At 46.0% G+C, this 20,867-nt stretch overlaps 1 protein-coding gene across 1 annotated transcript in view; it reads left to right on the top strand.

Moving 5' to 3' along the window:
- Positions 1-817: 817 nt before the first annotated feature.
- The window catches only part of LOC106562994 (seizure 6-like protein), a 68,417-nt gene continuing 48,367 nt past the window's right edge, over positions 818-20,867 (top strand). Inside the window, exon 1 of the mRNA XM_045689890.2 lies at positions 818-1,196. Within this exon, the coding sequence (XP_045545846.1) occupies positions 1,109-1,196 (88 nt within the window). The 5' untranslated portion in view covers positions 818-1,108. The remainder of the gene's footprint in view (positions 1,197-20,867) is intronic.

The raw sequence follows: 20,867 nt of genomic DNA, 5'->3' as shown, positions 1-20,867 counted from the left end.
TCTCTCTCTTAACCCAATGCTTTCTGTCTATCTTATCCCCAACACTTTCTATCTCTCTCTAAACCCAATACTTTCTATCTCGCTCTAAACCCTGACACTTTTTATCTATCTATCTATCTATCTATCTATCTATCTATCTATCTATCTATCTATCTATCTATCTATCTATCTATCTATCTATCTATCTATCTATCTATCTATCTATCTATCTATCTATCTATCTATCTATCTATCTATCTATCTATCTATCTATCTATCTATCTATCTATCAAGTTATGCTCTCTATTCATTCTCTATCCATTTTAAGTGTAACACAGAGAGACTTTCTTTCTGCACTCTCTTTTCTGTGTTTCTTTGCTCCTCTTTTGCCCTCTGTCCTTTCAGATGTACAACAGGGCACCGCCATGGATACTGGCATTTGCTAGGTGAATACCAAGGGGTAGAGCTCTGCTGGCACACACACACACACAATGTGTAACAACAATCAGCAGTTTTTATTCCTAATTATTGACAAAGGCAGGTATGTTGTCTGCGGTAGACTAAATCCCTTTCAAGTATGAAAAGACCGCAAATGAACATTTAGGCTGAATATTTTAAGCTTTCTCTCAATTTTATAGCAGCTTCAGCACTACTTCTTTTTGGTCTTTCAAGCCAGGACATACTGTATCTTTTAATGTATTGATCTGTCCTTACCGGCTCTGTGTGTGTGTGTGTGTGTGTGTGTGTGTGTGTGTGTGTGTGTGTGTGTGTGTGTGTGTGAAACGTATGTGCGCGTGTGTGTGCGTGCGGTTTGAAAGATCGAGAGGCATGCAGTTTGGCACAGCATAGCGGGAGGAGAGAGAGAGAGAGAGACCAGGACAGAAAGAGCAGAAGAGGCAGAAGAGACGTGGCACATTGCGAGGTTCAGGCGAAGGGAGGCAAGACATGCGGACCGCAGAGAAATCACCACCACCACACTGCGCGCTGACAGAGGAGTAGAAAAACAAGTGGCACGTCACATCTAGAAGATCACTGTGCAGACCGACTGTCGAACACCAACCTATTCTCCGCGTGCATTCCGTTAGCAGGTCTATCTGGACAGAGCGGCTCTGTCTGGCTGTGTGAAGCCATGCCACCGGGCCATTACCGAATCGGTGCCCTATCAGCGCTACTCTGTCTCTGTGTGATTTGGACCGGGTTCGCGGCGGAAACACAAGGTAATGATGCTGGGGTTAACTTTCTGGCTGGTGTGTGTGTGTGTGTGTGTGTGTGTGTGTGTGTGTGTGTGTGTGTGTGTGTGTGTGTGTGTGTGTGTGTTGTTATCTCTGTGCTAACCCATTTGATGGATTTGTTTGAGGTTCCCCTTGGCTCCTATCCAGCATGAATGACTATCACAACTTTGCTTTGTCTGTGTTTCTAAATAGCATAGGCTACTAGAATTGTAGCCTATTACAGTTAGAATCATGATACAAATCTTAATTAATTTCTTTGAGCACTTTCAATTACGTTGGATACAGTGGAGGCTCCTCAGAGGAAGAAGGGGAGGAACATTCTACTCAGTGAATTTCATTAAAAAAAATAAAACATGATAAACTGTATCCTTTTTAGATAAAACATGTCACCAAATATCTGATTAAAACACACTGTTTTGCAATGAAGGTCTACGTAGCCTCAACAGCATTCTGTAGGGTAGCACCATGGTGTAGCCGGAGGACAGCTAGCTTCCGTCCTCCTCTGGGTACATTGACTTCAATACAAAACCTAGGAGGCTTATGGTTCTCACCCCCTTCCATAGACTTACACAGATTTATGGAGAAGAAAACCTTGGCAGCAGTGCCGCTTACTGACAACAGCCGAGATAAAGAACTTAACATCTTTTTTGATAGATTTGAAACAGCGGGCAGGCCTTCTGTAAATGACTTACCCCTCACAAATGACAGTCCCATAATTATCTCTGAAAAGGGTGTCCTTAGGGTCTTCTTTAAACTCTATCCTTGGAAGTCATAAACTGTGGTGATCTAAGCTGGCAGATTATCAGGGAGTGTAAATGGCAACTGTGTGACATACAGAAGAGTTTTCAAGTGTTACTGGACAGCTGCAGAATCCCCGAAATCTAGAAAACTGCAACTATTGTGCCCATTCCCAAAGTGTATAATCCCAAATCCCTGAATGACTATCGTCCCATTTCCTTGACCTCGGTGATAATCAAATATTTGGATTGCGTTGTCCTGGGACACCTTCTGCACGGAGAGCCTACTGGACCGTTCCAGTTCGCATATAAACCAGGCCACGGGGAGCGCATTGTCCTGGGACACCTTCTCAGGCAAACGGAGAGTCCACCTGTGGTAAATTCAATTGATTGGACATGATTTGGATAGGCACACATCTGTCTATACAAGGTCCCACAGTTGACAGTGCATGTCAGAGCAAAAACCAAGCCATGAAGTTGAAGGAATTGTTCGTAGCTCCTAGACAAGATTGTGTCGAGGCACAGGTCTGTGGAAGGGTACCAAAAAATGTATGCAGCATTGAAGGTCCCCAAGAACACAGTGGCCTTCATCATTCTTAAATAGAAGAAGTTTGGAAGGACAAAGACTCTTCCTAGAGCTGGCCCCCCGGCCAAACTGAGCAATCGGGGGAGAATGGCCTAGGTCAGGGAAGTGACCAAGAACCCGATGGTCACTCTGACAGAGATGCAGTGTTCCTCTGTGGAGATGGGAGAACCTTCCCAAAGGACAACCATCTCTGCAGTACTCCACCAATCAGGCCTTATGGTAGAGTGGCCAGACTGAAGCCACTCCTCAGTCTTGAAGTTTGCCAAAAGGCACCTAAAGGACTCTCAGACCATTAGAAACAAGATTCTCTGTGGAACACTATCTACCTAGAGTTTTCATCTGTATTTTTCGTAGCTGTCTACATACCACCACAGACCGATGCTGGCACTTAAACCGCACTCAATGAGCTGTATACCGCCATAAGCAAAAAGGAAAACGCTCATCTAGAGGTGGCACTCCTAGTGGCCGGGGACTTTAATGCAGGGAAACTTAAATCAGTTTTACCTAATTTCTATCAGCATGTTAAATGTGCAACTAGAGATAAAAAAAATTTATCTACCTCTACTCCGCACACAGAGACGTGTACAAAGCTCTCCCTCGCCCTCCATTTGGCAAATCTGACCATAATTCTATCCTCCTGATTCCTAATCACAAGCAAAAATTAAAGCAGAAAGCACCAGTGACTCGGTCTATAAAAAAGTGGTCTGATGAAGCAGATACTAAACTACAGGACAGTTTTTCTAGCACAGACTGGAATATGTTCTGGGATTCTTCCGATGACATTGAGGAGTACACCACATCAGTCACTGGCTTTATCAATAAGTGCATCGAGGACGTCATCCCCACAGTGACTGTACGTACATACTAGAGGTCGACCGATTAATCGGAATGGCCGATTAATTAGGGCCAATTTCAAGCTTTCATAACAATCGGCAATCGGTATTTTTGGCCACTGATTTGCCGATAAAAAAAAATTCAAAAATGTACACCTTTATTTAACTAGGCAAGTCAGATTAAGAACACATTCTTATTTACAAGAAGCCTAGAAACGGGGTTAACTGCCTTGTTCAGGGGGGATTCGTTTTTGCATCCTTCGGTTACCAGTCCAACGCTCTAACCACCTGCCTTACATTGCACTCCACAAGGATTAATAGGCTGACTACCTGTAACGCGAGGGCAGCAAGAAGCAAAGGTAAGTTGCTAGCTAGCATTAGACTTATAAAAAACGATCAATCTTAACATAATCACTAGTTAACTACACATGGTTGATGATATTACTAGTTTATCTAACGTGTCCTGCGTTGCATATGATCGATGCGGTGCCTGTTAATTTTCATTGAATCACAGCCTACTTCGACAAACGGGTGTTGATTTAACAAGCGCATTTGCAAAAAAAAGTACTGTCATTGCACCAATGTACCTAACCATAAACATCAATGCCTAACAGGAATATTTAGACTTAGTCACCCGTTAGATAAAATACGGAACGGTTCCGTATGTCACTGAAAGAAAAAACTTTTGTTTTCGAGATGATAGTTTCCAGATTCGACCATATTAATGACACAAGGCTCGTATTTCTGTGTGTTAATTATATTATAATTAAGTCTATGATTTGATAGAGCAGTCTGACTGAGCGGTGGTAGGCAGCAGCAGGCTCGTAAGCATTCATTCAAACAGCCCTTCGCTGTGCATCAAGCATTGCGCTGTTTATGACTTCAACCTGGGTGGGTATAATTTGTGGAACATTCCAACAGGAATCTATTCCAAAAACTTCGTAAATAACAAGGTTTCCAAAAAACAACGCATACAAAGTTGTATAGCTGCAGAATAAGATACCGGGTAGTGAGTGGTCTATTTCATTGCGTTTTTCACTCATCACGTTTATTCCGAAAAATGTCTGCCCTCACATGTCTGTTTGCCTATGGACAAACATTAAGAATAAGCTACGTGGTGAGTTGATGCCTATTCGGCAGCTAGTTAGCTCGGGTTTGTATGCGTTGCTACTTTGTATGCGTTGTTGGTTGGCAACCTTTTACTTTACGTTTTTTGGAACAGATTCCTGTTGGAACGTTCCACAAATTATACCCACCCCTTCAAGCCTATCAACTCCCAAGATTAGGCTGGTGTAACCGATGTGAAATGGCTAGCTAGTTAGCCGGGTGCACGCTAATAGCGTTTCAAACGTCACTCGCTCTGAGACTTGGAGTAGTTTTTTTCCTTCCTCTGCATGGGTAACGCTGCTTCGAGGGTGGCTGTTGTCGATGTGTTCCTGGTTTGAGCCCAGGTAGGAGCGAGGAGAGGGACGGAAGCTATACTGTTACACTGGCAATACTAAAGTGCCTATAATAACGTCCAATAGTCAAAGGTATATGAAATACAAATCGTATAGAGAGAAATAGTCCTATAATTCCTATAATAATATAATAACTACAACCTAAAACTTCTTACCTGGGAATATTGAAGACTAATGTTAAAAGGAACCACTAGCTTTCATATGTTCCCATGTTCTGAGCAAGGCACTTAAACATTAGCTTTCTTAAATGGCACATATTGCACTTTTACTTTCTTCTCCAACACTTTGTTTTGCATTATTTAAACCAAATTGAACATGTTTCATTATCTATTTGAGGCTAAATAGATTTTATTGATGTATTATATTAAGTTAAAATAAGTGTTCATTCAGTATTGTTGTAATTGTCATTCTAAAAAATAATAATAATAATCGCCCGATTAATCGGCACCGGTTTTTGGGCCCCCAATAATCAGTTGCGGTATCGGCGTTGAAAAATCATAATCGGTCGACCTCTAGTACATACCCCAACCAGAAGCCATGGATTACAGGCAACATTCGTTCTGAGCTAAAGGGTAGAGCTGCCGCTTACAAGGAGTGGAGCTTATAAGGAATCCCGCTATGCCCGTTGACGAACGATCAAACACGCTAAGTGTCAATACAGAACTAAGATCAAATCGTATTACACCGGCTCCGATGCTCGTCGGATGTGGCAGGGCTCGCAAACTATTACAGACTACAAAGGGAAGCACAGCCGAGAGCTGCCCAGTGACACGAGCCTACCAGAAGAGCTAAATAACTTCTATGCTCGCTTTGAGGCAAGTAACACTGAAAAGTGCATGAGAACATCAGCTGTTCCGTATGACTGTGTGATCACACTCTCTGCAGCCGATGTGAGTAAGACCTTTAAACAGGTCAACATTCAGACAGATTACCAGGACGTGCACTCCGAGCATGTGCTGACCAACTGGTAAGTGTCTTCACTGACATTTTCAACCTCTCCCAGTCCGAGTCTGTAATACCAACATGTTTCAAGCAGACCACCATAGTCCCTGTGCCCAAGAACACTAAGGTAACCTGCCTAAATGAGTACCGACCCATAGCACTGATGTCTGCAGCCATGAAATGCTTTGAAAGGCTGGTCATGGCTCATATCAACACCATTATCCCAGAAACCCTAGACCCACTCCAATTTGCATACCGCATCAACAGATCCACAGATGACACAATCTGTATTGCACTCCACACTGCACTTTCCCACCTGGACAAAAGGAACACCTACGTCAGAATGCTATTCATTGACTACAGCTCAGCGTTCAATACCATAGTGCCCTCAAAGCTCATCAATAAGCTAAGGACCCTGGGACTAAACATCTCCCTCTGCAACTGGATCCTGGACTACTTGACGGGCTGCCCCCAGGTGGTAAGGGTAGGTAACAACACATCCGCCAGGTTGAGTGCTTCAAGTTCCTTGGTGTCCACATCACCAACAAACTAACATGGTCCAAGCAAACCAAGACATTCATGAAGAGGGCACGGTTAAACCTATTCCCCCTCAGGAGACTGAAAAGATTTGGCATGGGTCCTCAGATCCTCAAAAGGTTTTACAGCTGCACCATCGAGAGCACCCTGATGGGTTGCATCACTGCCTGGTATGGCAACTGCTCGGCCTCCGACCGCAAGGCACTACAGAGGGTAGTGCGTACTGCCCAGTACATCACCAGGGCCAAGCTTCCTGCCATCCAGGATATCTATACCAGGCGGTGTCAGAGGAAGGCCCTAAAAATTGTCAAAGCCTCCAGCCACCCAAGTCATAGACTGTTCTCTCTGCTACCGCATGGCAAGCGGTACCGGAGCGCCAAGTCTAGGTCCAAGAGGCTTCTAAACAGCTTCTACCCCCAAGCCATAAGACTCCTGAGCAGCTAATCAAATGGCTACCCAGACTATTTGCATTGCCCCCCCCCCCCCCATGCTGCTGCTACTCTCTGTTATTATCTATGCATAGTTACTTTAATAACTCTACCTACATGTACATATTATGTTATATTATGTACAATTACCTTGACTAACCGGTGCCCCCGCACATTGACTCTGTACCGGTACCCCCTGTATATAGCCCCGCTATTGTTATTTACTGCTGCTCTTTAAACAATTGTTATTTCTTACTTTTTCTTTTTCTTTCTTTTTTAGGTAAGTATTACACTGTAAGGTCTACTCCTGTTGTATTCGGCGTATGTGACAAATAAAATTTGATTTGAATGCCAAGCGTCACCTCTGGAGGAAACCTGGCACCATCCCTACGGTGAAACATGATGGTGGCAGCATCATACTACGGGGATGTTTTTCAGCGAAAGGGACTGGGAGACTAGGGAAATTTAAACAGAACAAAGTACAGAGAGATCCTTGATGAAAACCAGCTCCAGTGTGCACAGGACTTCAGACTGGGGGGGCGAAGGTTCACCTTCGAACATGACAACGACCCTAGGCACACAGCCAAGACAACGCAGGTGTCACGTCCTGGCCAGTATAAGGGTTAATTGTTATTGTAGTTTGGTCAGGACGTGGCAGAGGGTATTTGTTTTATGTGGTTCAGGGTGGTGTTTTTGTAGTAAGGGCATTTGATTTAGTATTCCAGGGTTTTTTGGGCACTGTTTGAGATTCATGTATTCTATGTTTAGTCTAGGTAGTCTGTTTCTATGTTGAGTTAATTGGGGTGGACTTCCAATTGAAGGCAGCTGTGTGGTGTTGCCTTTGATTGGAAGTCCTATATTAGTTGGGTGTGTTTGTCTGTGTGTTTGTGGGAGATTGTTCTGAGTTTAGCCTTGTGCCTCGCCAGACCGTTTGTTGATCGTTCGTCCTCTTTTTGTTCTTTTGGTGTTCATTTTGGAATTTATTAAAAGTCAAGATGAGCATACATATACATACCTGTGGCATTTTGGTCCTCCTTAACCAACGACAACCGTGACAGAATCTCCCACCAAACCAGGACCAAGCAGCAGAGGAAAAGGGATTTCGAATTGGACTGGCGGGAGAGATGGACCTGGGAGGAAGTTCTGGACGGGGCTGGACCTTGGCACCAGGCTGGGGAGTACCGTCGCCCACGGGAGGAAATTAAGGCAGCCAAGGCAGAGAGGCGGAGGTACGAGGCCTTGGACGCGCTGAGGGAGAAGCACGAGAGGCACCCCCAATAAAAAAAAATTGGGGGGCACACGGGTAGTTTGGCTAGGCTTAGGAAGAGCCGGAAGCCAGCTACCCGTGGTTATATGGAGGAGCGTATGAGGTGGAGGGTGCCATGTTTCGCTGAAGAGCGCACTATCTCACCCATACGCACGCACAGTCCGGTGCGCGTTATTCCAGCCCCTCGCAGGTGCCGTGCTAGAGCGGGCATCCAGCCTGGTAGGAGGATGCCTGCGCAGCGCATCTGGTCGCCGGTACGCCTCCGAGGACCAGGCTACCCAACTCCCGCTCTACGCACGGCTACCATCAGGCCCCTGCACAGCCCAGTCCGCCCTGTACAAGCACCCCGCTCGTACAGGGCTACTAGTTCCATCCAGCCAGGACGGGTTGTGCAGGAGGTAAGATCAAGACCGCCTGTGCGCCTCCATAGCCCTGGGTTTCCAGTTCCTGTCTCTCGTGCGGACCCGGAAGTGCGTCAGCCCAGTCCGACTCGTCCTGTTCCCGCTCCCCGCACTAGCCTGGAGGTGCGTGTTCCCAGTCTGGAACGTCCAGTACCAGCACCACGCACCAGGCTTCAAGTGCGTCATCCCAGTCTGACGTCGCTAGAGCTGCCCGTCAGTCAAGAGTCGCCAGAACTGCCCGTCAGTCAAGAGTCGCCAGAACTGCCCGTCAGTCAAGAGTCGCCAGAACTGCCCGTCAGTCAAGAGTCGCCAGGACTGCCCGTTAGTCAAGAGTCACCAGAACTGCCCGTCAGTCAAGAGTCGCCAGAACTGCCCGTCAGTCAAGAGTCGCCAGAACTGCCCGTCAGTCAAGAGTCGCCAGAACTGCCCGTCAGTCAAGAGTCGCCAGAACTGCCCGTCAGTCAAGAGTCGCCAGAACTGCCCGTCAGTCAAGAGTCGCCAGAACTGCCCGTCAGTCAAGAGTCGCCAGATGTGCCCGTCAGTCAGGAGTCGCCAGAACTGCCCGTCAGTCAGGAGTCGCCAGAACTGCCCGTCAGTCAGGAGTCGCCAGAACTGCCCGTCAGTCAGGAGTCGCCAGAACTGCCCGTCAGTCAGGAGTCGCCAGAACTGCCCGTCAGTCAGGAGTTGCCAGAGCCGCCCGTCAGTGAGGAGTCGCCAGAGCCACCCACTAGTCAGGAGCTGCCAGAGTGGCCAGACTGCCCGGAGATGCCAGAGTGGCCAGACTGCCCGGAGATGCCAGAGTGGCCAGACTGCCCCGAGATGCCAGAGTGGCCAGACTGCCTGGAGATGCCAGAGTGGCCAGACTGCCCGGCGATGCCAGAGTGGCCAGACTGCCCGGCGATGCCAGAGTGGCCCGACTGTCTTCCGGTGATGCCAGAGTGGCCCGACTGTCTTCCGGTGATGCCAGAGTGGCCCGACTGTCTTCCGGTGATGCCAGAGTGGCCCGACTGTCTTCCGGGTCTGCCAGAGTGGCCCGACTGTCTTCCGGTGATGCCAGAGTGGCCCGACTGTCTTCCGGGTCTGCCAGAGTGGCCCGACTGTCTTCCGGGTCTGCCAGAGTGGCCCGACTGTCTTCCGGGTCTGCCAGAGTGGCCCGACTGTCTTCCGGGTCTGCCAGAGTGGCCCGTCTACCCGGAGCTGCCGGGGTGGGTCGTCTGCCCGGAACTGCCAGAACCAGAGCCACCTCCAGATATAGGTGGGTTGGGGAGGGGGGGTGTAGCACAGTGCTGTCGTTGACGGCAGCCACCCTCCCTTCCCTCCCTTTAGTTAGGGGGATTTTTTTGTTGTTGTTTGGGGTTTTTGTTATTTTTGAGGTGCTTCCGGGGTTAGCACCTTTAGGGGGGGGGGTACTGTCACGTCCTGGCCAGTATAAGGGTTAATTGTTATTGTAGTTTGGTCAGGACGTGGCAGAGGGTATTTGTTTTATGTGGTTCAGGGTGGTGTTTTTGTAGTAAGGGCATTTGATTTAGTATTCCGGGGTTTTTGGGGCACTGTTTGAGATTCATGTATTCTATGTTTAGTCTAGGTAGTCTGTTTCTATGTTGAGTTAATTGGGGTGGACTTCCAATTGAAGGCAGCTGTGTGGTGTTGCCTTTGATTGGAAGTCCTATATTAGTTGGGTGTGTTTGTCTGTGTGTTTGTGGGAGATTGTTCTGAGTTTAGCCTTGTGCCTTGCCAGACTGTTTGTTGATCATTCGTTCTCTTTTTGTTATTTTGGTGTTCATTTTGGAATTTATTAAAAGTCAAGATGAGCATACATATACATACCTGCGGCATTTTGGTCCTCCTTAACCAACGACAACCGTGACAGCAAGAGTGGCTTCAGGACAGGTGTCTGAATGTCCTTGAGTGGCCCAGCCAGAGCCCGGACTTGAACCCGATCGAACACCTCTGGAGAGACCTGAAAATAGTTTTGCAGCGATGCTCCCCATCCAACCTGGCAGAGCTTGAAAGGATCTGCAGAGAAGAATGGGAAAAACTCCCTAAATGTGCCAAGCTTGTAACGTCATACCCAAGAAGACTCGAGCCTGTAATTGCTGCCAAGATGCTTCAATAAAGTACTGAGTAAAGGGTCTGAATTCGTATGTAAATGTAATATTTCAGTTTTTATTTTTTATACATTTTCAAAAATGTATAGAAACCTGTATTTGCTTTGTCATTACAGGGTATTGTGTGTAGATTGTTGAGGGAAAAAAACATTGAATCAATTTTAGAATAAGGCTGTAACGTAACAAAATATGGAAAAAGTCAAGGGGTCTGAATACTTTCCGAATGCACTGTAAATTACACACGTCACCCAATGGTGCAAGGAAAATAGACTCATTCTCATTGTGAAGAAAATCCCCACGTAATTTAAAATACATTTACGAGACCGGGCCAATTCACATTGACTCAGAACAAATAGAATCAGTTGAGAAATACAAATATCTTGGAACTATAATTGACTCAAAACTCTCCAGGACTGCAAACACAAAACAGATATACAAAAAGGGACAACAAAGGCTGTATTTCATGAGGAGATTAAATATATATCAGGTCAATAAAAGAATAATAACCATATTCTACAAATCCTTTGCTCAGAGTGTTCTCATTTTCTGTTTCCAAGCCTGGTACAATCAGCTATCCATCGCAAATCAAAACCTGCTACACAAAATAGTGAAGCTGTCACGCAAAACCAGTGGAGTTAATATCAAGAACATGGACGCGCTGACCAGACACACCCACTCAACCAGGAGTACCAGCTCCTACCATCATGCCGCCGATACAGTCCAAATCAAATCAAATGTTATTGGTCACATACACGTGGTTAGCAGATGTTAATGCGAGTGTAGCGAAATGCTTGTGCTTCTAGTTCCGACCGTGCAGTAATATCTAACAAGTAATCTAACAATTTCACAACAACTACCTTATACACACAAGTGTAAAGGAATGAATAAGAATATGTACATGTAAATATATGGATGAGCGATGGCCGAACGGCATAGGCAAGATGCAGTAGATGGTATAGAGTCCATCGTTACAAAACCGGCAGAGCCCAGAAATCATTCATTCCCACCAGTATAAATCAATTGAATAAAGAACTGCTCAACCCCTCCCCCTTCCCAGAATTGTATGAACTGAATTCTAAACTTTATCCACATGTTGTCTGTGTTACAGCCGTCGTATAGAGGAGACCAAGTCGCAGCGTGTAGAGTGCTCATCGTTATATATTTTAATGGAAACGAACACTAGACAAAATAACAAAATGACGGCCAACAGTTCCGTCAGGTTTACAAACTAAACAGAAAGCAACTACCCACAAAAACAAAGGGAAAAACAAGCTGCCTAAGTATGGCTTCCAATCAGAGACAACGATAGACAGCTGCCTCTGATTGAAAACCATACCCGGCCAAAACATAGAAAACAAAACATAGAATGCCCACCCACCTATCACATCCTGACCTAACAAAACAGAGAAAACACAGCTCTCCTAGGTCAGAGCGTGATAGTACCTGAACCTATTGGGGAGGGTCCGGGTGGGCATCTATAATTGGCGGCGGCTCTGGTTCCGGGGGTAGCACCCCCACCACCCGCTGATCCCCCCATTTCTGTGTGTCCGGAGGAACCAGACCCTGGATCATCGCCGGAGGCTTTCGACCGCCAACCGCCGCTGAAGACTCTGGGCTGAAGGGCGCCGCTGAAGACTCCGGGCTGCAGACCGCCGTTGAAGACTCCGGGCTGGGGAGCGTCGCTGGAGGCTCCGGACTGGGGAGAGTTGCTGGAGGCTCCGGACTGGGGAGCATCGCTGGAGGCTCCGGGCTGATGAGCATCGCTGGAGTCTCCGGGCTGAGGAGCGTCGCTGGAGGCTCCGGGCTAAGGAGCGTCGCTGGAGGCTCTGGACTGGGAAGCGTCGCTGGAGGCTCCGGACTGGGAAGCGTCTCTGGAGGCTCCGGACTGGGAAGCGTCGTTGTAGGTTCCGGACTAGGGACCGTTGTTGCAGGCTCCATGCCTTGGATCATCAATACAGGTTCCGTGCCATGGATCATCACTGGAGGCTTCGTGCCATGGATCATCTCTACAGGTGCCGGGCCATGGATTATCCCTACAGGCTTCGTGCCATGGATCATCACTAGAGGCTTCGTGCCATGGATCATCACTAGAGGCTTCATGCCATGGATCATCACTAGAGGCTTCGTGCCATAGATTATCACTGGAGGCTTTATTCGTGAAACTGGAACAGGTCTCACCGGACTGGGGAGACGCACTGAGGACCGAGTGCTCAAAGCAGGCACCGGCCGTACTGGGCTATGGAGGCTTACTGGAGGAAGAGTGCGAGGAGCAGGCACAGGATGTACTGGGCTATGGAGGCGCACTGGAGGTCTGGAGCTTAGGGTTGGCACACCCCGTCCTGGCTGGATGGTTATTCTCGCCCAGCAAGGGCGGAGCGTTGGTACAGGACGAACTGTGCTGCGCTGGTGAACGGGGGGTACCGTGCGTAGAGCAGGCGCAGGATAACCTGGGCCGAAGAGACGCACTGGAGACCAAATACGCTGAGCCAGCGCACTTCTTCCTGGCTGACGGCCAACTCTAGCACGGCAACGGTGAGGAGCTTGTACCGAGCGCACCAGGCTGTGAGTGCGCATGGATGACACAGTGCGCATCACCGCATAACACGGTGCTTGTTCAGTCACTCGCTCCCCACGGTAAGCACGGGGAGTTGGCTCAGGTCTTAAAACCACCTTAGCCAATCTACCCGTGTGCCCCCCCCAAAAAAATAATTTTGCCGCTGCCTCTTGGCCTCCTGTTGCCTTCCTTGCCGTTCCTCCCAGTATCGCCGTTCCGCCTTCACTGCCTCTATCTCCTCAGGCGGGCGGCGATACTCTTCCGGCCTTGTCCAAGGTCCTGCCCCATCTAGGATCTCTTCCCAGGTCCAGTCAATTGGCCCACGCTGCTTGGTCCTTTGGTGGTGGGTAGTTCTGTTACAGCCGTCGTATAGAGGAGACCAAGGTGCAGCGTGTAGAGTGCTCATCGTTATATATTTTAATGGAAACGAACACTAGACAAAATAACAAAATGACGGCCAACAGTTCCGTCAGGTTTACAAACTCAACAGAAAGCAACTACCCACAAAAACAAAGGGAAAAACAGGCTGCCTAAGCATGGCTTCCAATCAGAGACAATGATAGACAGCTGCCTCTGATTGGAAACCATACCCGGCCAAAACATAGAAAACAAAACATAGAATGCCCACCCACCTATCACACCCTGACCTAACTAAACAGAGAAAACACAGCTCTCCTAGGTCAGAGCATGACAGTCTTCTGTATTTATTGCTTGTGATTTATGTATTTATGCACCTATTATTGTTGTTTGTTGAGATGCATGACACATTTCCCAAAAGGGACACACAATAAAGAAGTATTGTTGTTATATTTAACTAGGCAAGTCCGTTAAGAACAATTTCTTATTTACAACAACGGCCTAGGAACAGTGGGTTAACTGCCTTGTACAGGACCACAGATTTTTACCTTGTCAACTCGGGGATTTGATCTAGCAACCTTTCGGTTACTGGCCCAACGCTCTAACCACTAGGCTACCTGCCGCCACCATTACTAAACAGTACTTATGACGACTTCTGAAGGATGTCCTCCAATATATCAGCGTTCTTGCAGTATGAACTGACATGTCTATCCAATCAAAGGATCAGAGAATGAATCTAGTTCTGAAAGCATAAGCTACAGCTAGCTAGTGCTGCAGTGCATAACATGTGGTGAATAGTTGACTCAAGGAGAGAGAAAGACAATAGTTTGTAACAGTTTTGAACAAATTCATTTCTTCAAAAATTAAGAAGCAGCCGAGAGAGAGAGTGCTAGCTTTATTCTGTTTGTGTATTTAATTTTTTTTGCCTTTCTCTTACTTAGCTAATGCAGCTAATTTAGCCTACTCAACAACCGGACTGAAACAGAGAGGAATACTATTTATGTTAGCTTGCTGGCTAAGGCTATCCAACACTTCAACTCCTTCAAGCCAGGGTAAGCTTTCGTTTTATACATTTATTTCCACCGGCACTCGCCGGTGTAACTTCTAACTTCTTGCTGTACACTGTACTGCAAGATTGTACATATGGAAATGAGATGAGTCATTCAATACTGGATTGGATTGTGGGTTTACTAATGTGGTAGTTCTAGTTTGTTGACTGTAACATTATTTTGGTGACAACGATGTAGACTGTATAGCGGTTTGCGGTTAGTGGTTATGGTATGAAGATTTAGCTTGTGTAGATTTTTTTCGCCTGCTGTTGTGTTTTGCACTGTTGTCCAAAAGCGAAGCGAAAATGTGAGAGACTTATACAACGAGCAAAGTGATGATGCTGTATGTGGCTGCTATTTAAGTGAACCTATGTGTGCGGGTGATCGGGGTGAATTTATTCCGCCAGTTCTCTCGCAAAACCTTTCTTAAATGGAAGCGAATGGAACAAAATGGGCCTACCTGAATTTGTCGAATGGAAACTCTCAGTTTAGTTCTGTTTTACAACTGTTTGGACTAATTTCACCCCAGATCAGGTAGATGAAGGGAAGAGTGTGCATGGCGGTCTGTCTGCCACCTTGATTATTCGAATTATTCAAATGTGTCTCTCGACCTGTACAAAAGCTCTAGCCTAATGGCCTAAGCACCTTCAGAGATGTCCAACCAGTGACGGTCGGGGCGTACCAATTTGTAAGTCGCTCTGGATAAGAGCGTCTGCTAAATGACTAAAATGTAAATGTAAAATGTGTAAGATTAGGGAGGATTTTTTTTGGGGGGGGAGCATGGCCTTGTTTCTATTACAGTATTTTGGATGACTGTCATTCATATTCCATTCACCCAGCTAGCTCAATGTTACATCATAGGTTTAGGCTACTGCATTATATATTTGGCCTATACCCATCACATTATAAACTTTCATTTGTAGGCTAGGTTGTAGCAACCTCATGATGGGTATAGGCCAAATATATATAGGCCAAAATACTGTAATAGAAACAAGGCCATGCTCCCCCCCCCAAAAAAAAAAAATCCTCCCTAAACTTAAATGCCCCGACCGTCACTGGTTGGACATCGCTGAAGGTGCTTAGGCCATTAGGCTAGAGCTACAGTCTACCCATTATTTTCTGGTCTTGATGAGAGAGCTTGTTAAACAGGCCGTGGCAAAGCCTACAACGTGACGAGTGGGAGTCCAACAAAGAAATAACACAAAACACACAGCAATTAGCACAGCCAATCGTTGTTCGGGAGTCTGCCTACGAATTGATGAATATCTCTGGTTGTCGGGAAAGAAAAATACATGTGTGCACGCGCGCGTGTGTGTGGCGTGTGCAGAGTTTATAAAACGTGGGGGTTTGTCTGGTTGCTGCAGCATGATCTGGAGCCGCACTCGACAAAGGTGATGAAGACTTTGCAGGGTCCCCCCTCTAGTGTGTGTGTGTGTGTGTGTGTGTGTGTGCGTGCATGCATGCGTGCGCGCGCGCTATCTATTAACCTCCACTGTCCCGGCGGCTAACTGAATGTCAGACAAAGACAGCACCGTTTCTCTGTAGCTGATGTTGTCTATTTAATCAACATGGTCTCTCACTCTCTCGCTCTTCTGCCCAGTTCATGGGCTATACAACAACAAATGATTGTGTGTTTAGCCTTCCGAGAGGCTGTTAGTTATTCCTCCTCATCACGTGTTGATCAAAACGGCGATATAATATTATCCTATTAGAACTCTGTGTTCGGTAGCCATACAGCCGATCTGTTTTCTAGTCATATCACATACAGTAGGCTGCCATGCAACTGTCTCTAATACGTTCATTGTATCAGCTTCTGCTGTGTGTGTGCGCGTGCGTGCGTGTGACGTTTGAGAAATTTGCTATGCACAGATATTTCACCGGGAGGAGAATGTGTGTTGTTATTAGATAACCTCTCGCATGCTGAAATGAGGTCAATGACAATTGTATCGTCGCGGTCTCCCACCCGACGCCAGTTGACGGTGACTGTATCGGCTAGGGCACAGAGGTCTGGTCTTTCCATGAACGTAGGGCTCTACCTGGTCTAAAGCAGGGGTCTCTAACAGGTCGATCGCGAGCTGTCAGTAGCTCGCAGCCCACATATGAGTAACTCGCCAAACAATCCTGAACGTAGGCCTACATTACATTTTTCGTGTTTTCCAACGCAAACTGTCATAAACAAATCTCACATGTATCAGACACCGAAATCTCCCAGCTACTATCTAATCAACGTAACATTGACATTATCCCACCCCTGGTTAGGTTCTATTGGCTTAAAAAGCCAAACATAACACAATATCTGCCATTTAATTAACAACTGTATTGCCCCTGTCTGTCTGTGTGGTGCGCGCATTTGTCTATCACTCCGTGTGTAGTAAGTTGATGTGATGACCATCTTGTGGGTTTACAGAAATACTTTCCCCAAAACCTTCTCAATTAAATGTTAACTGCAAAGTGGCCTTACTTGCCAGAAGTATATCATGAGTAAGTATATCATTTGTATCTATTATTTGTTATTTGCAAACTTTGCGATGAAATGAGCAACAGCAGTACAAAATCATTGCTAGACTAACACATTACTCACTTGCAAGATGCGCAATTAAAGGGCCAGATGCGCAATTAAAGGGGAATTACACTCCAAAATCCAAATTGTTTAGTTTTCTTCCAGATATAAATAACAAGATCTTCTGATGTGAATTAAGCATTGACATGGGCCCAGAACATCCTATTTCGTTTTTTTCTCTATGAACAATTGTAATTTTGAGAGTGAAAACCAGCAAAAATCTAAACTCAGGAAAAATAAAACTGAGAAAACATAAATTGGGGGGGGGAAATCACCGATTTTATAGGGCCCCCCTTAGAGTTGTTTATTAATCATTATTTTACCAGGTATATTGACAGAAAACATAATGTACTACTTTCTCTTGTACACTAAGGACCCGGGGAAGAGAAGAATGTGCCTATTTGAAAGCTAGGGGAAAAAATGAGTAGCTTGCGACAGGTTTCACATTTTTTTAAGTAGCACTCATGCCAGAAAAGGCTGAAGACCCCTACTCTAGAGTCTAGCCAGTCTCTCCTCTCCTCTCTCCTCTTCTCTCTTCTTATCTCCTCTACTTCTCTCCTCTCTTCTCCTCCACTCTTTTCTCCTCCCCCCTTCACCTCTCCCCTTTTCTCTTCTCCTCTTCCTTACCTACCCTTCCCCTGGTGTTACTTCCACTTTTTCTGTCCTCCTTCCCCTTTCCTGTCATCCTTTTCTCTTCTATTCTCTCTCTCCTCTTCCCCCTTTCCTTTCTTCTCTCTCCATACTCCCATCTCCCTTCCTTTCCAATATCTTTCTCCCCCTCCTCTCTCTCCTCGCTGTGGCAGGTTGTCTGTTCTCTCCTCTGTAAAACTCACTCAGCCGTAATTTGTCTTTCTCCTCTCATCACATCACCTCTTATTCTTTTCCTCGCCGTCCATCGTTTTCTCTCATTCGGCAGAGGCCCACCCTTCCTTCTTCTTGTTTTTCTAAAGGCTGAGTAGAGGGAAGCTGTAAGTGTGAACAACACAGGGAAATATGTCCTTTAGCGCAATCACCCCAGTCTTATTATTGGAAAACCAACCAAGTCCTAAGAATCCTATAACACATTTTTGCCATAGTATGGACAGAATATCTATTTCCATTTAACATCAAAACGGTGTGTGTGTGTGTGTGCCCAGGATTATCAGTTCTGGCTGACTGTGGGGTTATAGGGATGCTGCTGACGCTATTCCACAATAAAAGCAATTAACTGCAGCTTAACTGTGTGGCTAAGCTGCTCTGAACCTATCCGCAGTGTGTGTATGTGCGTGCGTGTGCGTGCGTGCGTGTGGGGGGGCGTGCGTGTGTGATTGAACTGTCAGGGCTTTTGTGTTGGGCTGTCTTCCTCTGCTCTTTTTCTGTTGCTGCTGTTGTTGGCCTGACTAGGTGTTTGTGCTTTGACGTTTCCGTGGCTTTAAGCCCAGCCTCTGCTAGGGTCGGGATGAGAACAGAACAGAAGTTTGTATCAGGATAATAACTCAGTGAGAGTGCTAGGCCGGGATTCAGTAGTGATCGTGATTTGTCAGCTATGCACATTTTTAAAGCCTACGTTTCCGCTCTCGCGGAGACCGCATTCACGGCAAATGCAGACTATGTCGGCTCAATCCAAAATTACCTTTAAATGTCAAGCACGCTTTAAGGCGGCTCTACCACTGATCAGATAGAATCCCGGTCCTAGTCCCACTCCTCTATACCTGACTGATTGGATTCTAGGGAGTTTTTCCTAGCCACCGTGCCTCTACACCTGCATTACTTGCTGTTTGGGGTTTTAGGCTGGGTTTCTGTACAGCACTTTGAGATATCAGCTGATGTAAGAAGGGCTTTATAAATACATTTGATTTGAATTTGATTTGATTACACATCATATGTTTCACACTCACAACCACACTCTCCTCTCCATAGCATGGCTTTGAAACCAATAATCATAGGATGACGCTATGGCATGTCTAGATGTTGAAAAGGATGAAAATGTGCAATACCCTGAGCTATTTCAGAGTTAAAGGTTGAGGGTCATTGGTTAGCATCACATTTGTGCACAGTATGAAGTGTTGTAAGCCATTCTGTCTAGGCCCTGTTCAATACTAACTGTCATTTTAAGTCTGATGGTTGTGAGCTGAGTTTGTGGCTTCAGTTGATTGGCACGGTCAGGAGCGTTTCCAGCCGAGAGTTTTATACTGTTAATGTTTCATCTTCCCTTTTCTTCAAAGTCTCATCCCTCATCGCCATCATCTGAATGGCCCACTCTTCCGTCTCCCTTCATTACAGAGTCCCATTGAAGAGCCTGTCTGGTCCTGTTCCCGAAACTCTGTGTGTGCGCGTGACGCGCGTGTGTCTGTGTGATAAAGGAAGGCGCTACTCAGATCGACACCGATAGCTACGGCTGTCTGGCGTGATGTTAAATAAACATATTTGTCTTGTTCACTTTTCAGATGCTTCTCTTCTCTGAGCTACTACGGAAGAGGGGGGGGGGGGGGGGAGAACAGCTTGCAGAGTTTGAATGCAGCAGTGTTACGCAACTCCAACGTGGCAGCTACGCTAACACTCTGAAAGCTTCTAAACTGAAACGTTTCTATTGAACTCAGATTTCATCCTAACTGTGTGTGGATATGACTGTTATTGAGAGTTTTCTACTTCTCTCCCTACATCGTCTCACCTGCTGTCCAGACCGCTCGCGCGCGTGCATCAGTGTGCGTTGATTTTGTCCACCCACACCAGACGCGATCAGGACGCGCAGGTTGAAATATCAAAACGAACTCTGAACCAACTATATTCATTTGGGGACAGGTCAAAAAGCATTAAACATTTGAAGGCAATTTATCTAGCTAGCTTGCTGTTGCCAAATCATTTGTCCTGGGATATAAACATTGGGTTGTTAATTTACCTGAAATGCACAAGGTCCTCTACTCTGACAATTAATCCACAGATAAAGGGGTAAACAGAGTTTGTTTCTAGTAATCTCTCCTCCTTCAGACTTCTTGTTTGGACTTTATATGGCGGTTGGCAACCAACTTTAAGGTGCATTACCACCCCTAACTGGACCTCAGTTTGTCTGTCAATCACCCACGTGGGTATATGCGTCACAAGCAGAACCAAGTTCTATTTTATCGTTGACGTGCGTGAGCAGTGTGGGTGCAGTGATTGAATAACATGTTTGTGTAAATTCATTTTGCAATGCTACGCTTGCAGTGTGGTCAGCATGTCAGAGATAGTTTGGTGGAAAAGCCTATCAAAGCTGTAAGACAGTGAAAACAATCCATCCCCCTGGAACTATCTGCATTTATATAATTATAATTATATAATTTATATAATGCATTTAATCTTTAACCAATTCAACGAGGTTTGTAAGACCCTTGATTCACTAATAATTGGGCAAAGTCTCAGATTTGATTAAAAAAAGGTTCAAAGATCTTTATTCATGAGAGCTCTAAAGTAAAAAATTAGGACTCAGTCCTTTTATAATACACACATACATTCCTATCTTTAGACCACTCCCTTCTCAAACAACCAGTACCTTTCCACTAACCACAAAGAACCATAAAAGTTGTCACATTCTTCAAGGCTTTCACCTCCCCTCCCCCGTTGGGACACTCTTGGTTTGAAACCCTCTGTTTTTCTATTACCTACTCTACAACTTCACTCTGTTTACATCCCTACTAAAGAATACAACATCATAGTATTACACTAATAACAGATCTACCCCCATCCTGGTTTCATTTTCTCATCATTTTCAAACTTTTCCCCCTATCCTACAATTTCAGAGTGGAACACTTAAGTCATTATCCTAACACATACAAATTATTCTAACACTATCCCTCTGGCTCTTTGTTGTCGCGCTCCAGT

The sequence above is a fragment of the Salmo salar genome, chromosome 11 (assembly GCF_965601325.2).
Source record: "Salmo salar chromosome 11, fSalSal1, whole genome shotgun sequence".
In the NCBI taxonomy this organism is placed as follows: Eukaryota; Metazoa; Chordata; class Actinopteri; order Salmoniformes; family Salmonidae; genus Salmo; species Salmo salar.
Note: the sequence above shows the minus strand (reverse complement) of the source record. Positions and strands in the feature narration are given on the sequence as shown.